Here is a 5,696-nt window from a genome sequence, read left to right as displayed (position 1 = left end):
TTGCTTTGTAGTCTTTTTTTTTTTCGGTGAACAACGTACAGTAAACAGTTACAACATGTACATATTGTATACCTGTACATAGGGCTGGGCGATATGGACCAAAAGTCATATCCCAATATATTTTGGCTGAATATCGATATACGATATATATCCCAATATTGTTTTCCGCAAAGTGAGAGCAGTTCAGTCAAAGTCAAACCCAAAAATATGACATGTCACAAGTAGTTTCATAGAAACTGGCTATTTCAGTGAACAGTTGCAAAATCAAATGAATAAATAATAAACAGGTTTCTTCACCTTGTTCATGATTAAATGCTCAGCTGTTCAAATAACAATATAATGTAAACATAAATACTGTATAACAGGAGTACCTTTTTCTTTTCTTTTTTAAATCAAAGCTCCTTAAGGTGCACATTTAAATAAAAAAAATATCTTAGCCTATAAAATAAAAGAGGCCAAGTTCAGAAAATGACATCACTTTACTGTAATGTAGCCTTTAAAACCAGGAAAAGACACTTGTGTCATATCACGATATTACGATATCCAAAATCTAAGACGATATCTAGTCTCATATCACGATATCGATATAATATCGATATATCGCCCAGCCCTACCTGTACACACTGTGCGTTAGTTCAATTGACACAATTGCATACAACACCAAGTATATTCAGGGACAAAAATGTTTACATACAACAATCATCTGTAGGGCGGCATGGCGGTGCAGTGGTTCGCCTCACAGCCAGGAGGTTCTGGGTTCTCCCTGTGCCTGCATGGGCTTTGTAAGGATGCTCCGGTTTCCTCCTAAAGGCCAAAGACATGCAGGTTAACTTATTTAGGGACTCTAAATTACCCGTAGCAGTAATGTGAGTGTCAATGGTTGTCTGTTTATGTGTGCCTCTCGCACAATGTCCACTGGGATTAGCTCCTGCTCCCTTGCACCCCCCTAAAAGGATAAGCTGATATAGCTAATGGATGTGTGTATGGAAAATCATCTGTAAACATTTAGTGAGCCCCCTCTTCTCACATTACACCTGGCGCGTGTACTTGACCAAAGCTCCGACAACATTGCTGATAATACATCGTAATGGCAACACTGATCATAGGAAACGAAAGCAGTAATTTGGCAAAATGGTCTAGTAATACAACCTGCCTTTCTGGGATTTCACTTAAATAAGACATAAAAATATAGAGTTCACAATTCACTACAACACACACCCCGACTATTTCAACCAATCATCATAACCAGTCAATTAGCTTTACACTGACCATATTAACATAGTAACTATGAGCATAAAGCAGCGACATACGACACTTAACATGAATGCACCAGGGATACACACGATCTATCTAATGAGTTAAAACAAAAATAATCTTTTTCATGTCTCCTTCATAATTATAAAAAGGATTTACTAAATAAATACAAACATGATCGTCTTTTTTCTACACAGGGTGTGCAGTTTCTTCACTAGCATATTTCAGATTTGATGCAAAAGCATCTCCCCTAAAGTTCCAGTTACACAGAAAATAGTCTTTAAACCTGCTTCTTCCTGAAACCTAGAAGGGCGCTGGCACTATTTTTTTTTTGTGCAGCCCATCTTGGGAAGTAAGCTGAAGCAAGTTTTCAGTTACAGTTCAAGTGAGAAGATAATTAAGAATACTGAAGAAATGCAGCAACTGAGTTACATCTGCGCTCAGCTCCATGTATGTGTGCTTAGGCACACAGAGTATTGAATTTGTTACACAAAAGCTCAACAAAAGCACTAAACAAGAAACACTAAAATGTGTTTTTGTAAAAAACAACAACACTACAATTATCTTTGTGGGATGTTTTTGTAAAAGTAAACACACCATTTTTTCATTTCACAGTGGGTCATTAGTTGTGTTGCCTCCCACTGATATGATTCATACAGTGCATTATACGTTTCAGAACAAGATGTTCCTAACTCAAAAAAACAATACTTCTGACAGTCCTTTTCAACATTATTATTGAATAAATAAATATAAAAAAACAATATTTAAAAAACAAATACATATATATGGTTCTAGAATGAGTCACTGAAGCACTCACCAACCATCAATCGTTAATGACCTTTTTGCTCTTTCATGACCTTTTCTCCGTATCAATGACTTTTAATCTAATTAAAAGCCTTGTCTGGGCTTTTGTCAGTTTTAAGGGGACCATACCATTCGAGTAGGCAACACAGTTTCAAGTTCAAGATTAAGTCGCGACAAAAAAATCTAAACCTCAAAAATAAAATGTAAATATATTTACCTTACAAGTGTTTCTGCATGTCTGTAGACTACTTGCAACAATAACTCCAAACTGTACTTCACAATACTTGCAGCCAGTGATACAGATCAGATATTTAAATTTCTCATTCCAACTATTCAGGTTTTCATTTGCTTTCAATCCAACATGGTTAACACGCCTACTTTCATATTTTGTCAAAGTCACATTATTTTAGCATTCTTGCACCGTGGCAAAAATAATTGCACTTTTTGGCAGACTATTACATAATGCAAATTTCCATCGGGGGAGAACTGACCCCAACTTCAAAGATTTGCACAAATTTGTAAAGTAGTCACCCCACATGATCTAACACTGTAATGTAATCGGTAGTTTGTAGTTTGTAATATTCACAGCCATTTCAAATATCTGAGAAATGATCCAAATGGCATCTTTGGGGGAAAAAAATCCACAGAATTTATGTAATCTGTTACAGATAGCTGATTTCAAGCACTTTGTTATCGTCCAAGGAATTTTCCGGTTGTGACCTGCTGTCTTTGCTTTTGCTGGCCGTAGAGGAGGCTACCTCAGCAGGATCAAAGCCTGGGCCTTTCTCAGCCAATTCTCCATGTTTGGAACTCTGTCTTGGCTCCGGCTCCGGTTTACCTTTCTGCACGACCTGTGTCTTTGAGACATCTGTTACTTCACTTTGGTTTCCATTTTGTGATTTTTTGCATATTTCACTCATCTGTATGTTCCCTCCTCCTGTTCCATTGATTTCCTCATCTTCTTTTTCAACACAATCCTTCCTATGTACATTTATGACTCCTTCACATTTTTGTTGCGCTTGGAGCACGATGCCGCCCCACTCCTCTGTTGGCCGCTGTACCTCAGTGCCGGCCCTGTCGTTGTTCGTCACCCTGCGCGATGTGCCGCACAGGGCCTTTCTGAAGCCTCTCTTGAAGTTGTCGGACAGAAACCGTACAGTATGGGATTGGCACAGCTGTTCGCATAGGACAGCACAACAACAAAAAAAAGAGCCCCCGGAAGTCCCCAGGCAGGACCATCAGGAGGTTGACGATATTCAGAACGTAGAATGGTAGCCAGCAAAGGACAAACACTGCCACCACGACAACCACCATCCTGGTGACTTTACGTTCCGACTTCCTGCGCCTAGAGGACGTGGCCTGCGCCCGCTTTCCAACGCTGCGCACCTTTGAAAGAAAAGACAAAGAACCCATCCTACTTAGACACTCATGTTCACTGGTAAAGTCTCAGAAAGGCTAAGAAAAAACAGATTTTCACAATTTTGCCATTTCATCTGCTGAGTTATCCCCACCTTAGATTTGCAATACAAAAGTGAATGTAACTTTGAACCACTATGTACCTAAGAAATAGTTTGTAAGGAAACTGTTGACTGTCATGTCTGTTTGTTATCTAAAGCAGATATGACATTGTTCCTACACTTTTATACACTTTGCTGTTTTTTAGTCCATTAGAGGAATTTGAACATCATCTCCTTTCCTACTATGTTTTCTTTAGCAAAGGTGGTGTTTCCTGTTTTATTCTTGGAATGCATTACAGTGCAACGTTGCTATATCACATCAAATACAATACGCGTGAACATTTATGATGTAAGATAGAGAAAAAGTATGATTGAAACAGTGAAATAGTATATAACTCAAAACATAACCAACACTAAAAGGATATTTATGAAGGTAGTGAGAGGAATGGAGCCTTTATTGTGTCATACAGTGTTGGTGGATAATTACTGTTACTGTTATTCCACTGAATCATACTGTGGCACAGTGTGCTTCTCCATTATTTATGTACAAATATTGCTTTGGTACAAGAGCCCTCCAACATCGTTAGTGATATCAAGAGAGAACAGTCCAATTATAAAGGATATTTGTGTGACTGTGTACCAATGTGTTTGTGCAGTTTGAGACAAAAGCTGTTGCTGCATTAAAGGTCTTCTCTGCACTGCAGCTTCATTTGAAAGGATTTCTTTGTGTGTAGTCAAAAACAGCATGTTTTGGTAAAATATATTCAACATAAAAATAATGTAATGCAACAGAGTTGGAACATGGTATGAGCTAATTAAGGGACCCCTGGTGTTGGAAGTAAATGTCCCATTTATGTTTTCCCCTAGAAAATGTTTTGTGACTCACAGTCGGAGTGATTCTACATGGTGGTCATACGTAATATAACATAGCTATGACAACATAAATTGTATTACATATCACAGAGAGTCTCATGTTTCTATTTTAATTAACAGGATATTATTTAAAGATAATTTTGAAATTGGAATTCAGAATAGGGAAAATCATTCACGTGACAAAACATCTGTATCACTGTAAATGCTGTACCTTGATGACGATTAGCAGGTAGCACAAGCAGATGACCAGCAGGGGGCAGAAGAAGCCGACGGTGCATGTGTACACGATGAAAGACGTCTTCCACACTTCTGCTGGCTCAGGCCACACAATGCTGCAGTTGCCATCATCCTTCAGCACGTCTGCAAACACCACCACAGGCAGCACCACCACAATAGACCCCGCCCAAACTGTGGCACTGATTGCCTTGGCTACACGGGGTCGCCGCCACCAGAAGGAGCGGATGGGATGCACCACAGCCAGGTAGCGGTCCACTGACATCACGGTCAGGCAGAAGATGCTGGTAAACTGGTTGATGGCGTCCACCGTCATGACCACACGGCACATGAGAGAGCCAAAGGGCCAATAGAGCAGAGCGTTCTGCATCGCCAGGAAGGGCAGGCCCAGCATGAAGAGCTCGTCTGCAATGGCTAAGTTGAGGATGTAGATGTTGGTGACGGACTCGTTTTTGGTGTAGTTGACAACAACGTGGATGACCAGAGTGTTGCCTACGAGGCCAACAACACACACTATCGCATAGATAAGAGGGATGAAGATCCCCGCCAAGCCAGGGAGGGATCCGGGTTCCGGTTTGGTGCAGTTCTGGCAGGTGCTGTTAAAGAGGAAAGCGCCGTCACTGGTGGTAAAGCCGAGAAGTGGTTCAGAAGTGGTGGAGAGGAGAAGGAATTGAGAGTAGGGGGAGATGGAGTTGTTGCTCCATGTAGCTGCAGGGGCTTCCTGAGGCAGCTGGGTAGACTGGATAATCTCCATGGAGGCTTTAAGGAATACGTGGCAACGAAAGTTGATAAGATCCCATCAGTGACACGTCAAAGGCCCTACAAGGCAAAGCAAAGTTAGCACATTTCATACACGTGTATGTCATACATGTTACATAATGCATTAAAGGAACACGCAACTTATTGGGACTTTAGCTTATTCACCGTATCCCCCAGAGTTAGATAAGTCCATACATACCCTTCTCATCTCCATGCGTGTCGTAACTCTGTCTGACACACCCACCGCTAGCCTAGCTTAGCACAGATCCTGGAGGTAACCGGCTACATCTAGCCTACTGCTCCCAATAAGTGACA

At 40.6% G+C, this 5,696-nt stretch overlaps 1 protein-coding gene across 1 annotated transcript; it reads right to left on the bottom strand.

The window, feature by feature from the left end:
- Positions 1-2,720: 2,720 nt before the first annotated feature.
- On the bottom strand, positions 2,721-5,432 carry LOC114547017 (somatostatin receptor type 5). Its single transcript, XM_075447409.1, is given in 4 exon segments — positions 2,721-3,205; positions 3,208-3,267; positions 3,270-3,444; positions 4,600-5,432. Coding segments are annotated over 4 exon segments (1,497 nt in total). The 5' UTR covers positions 5,377-5,432.
- Between the last annotated feature and the right edge of the window lie 264 nt (positions 5,433-5,696).

This window comes from Perca flavescens, chromosome 2 (genome assembly GCF_004354835.1).
Source record: "Perca flavescens isolate YP-PL-M2 chromosome 2, PFLA_1.0, whole genome shotgun sequence".
In the NCBI taxonomy this organism is placed as follows: domain Eukaryota; kingdom Metazoa; phylum Chordata; class Actinopteri; order Perciformes; family Percidae; genus Perca; species Perca flavescens.
The sequence above is the reverse complement of the archived record's forward strand: the minus strand, read 5'-3'. Positions and strand labels throughout refer to the sequence as shown.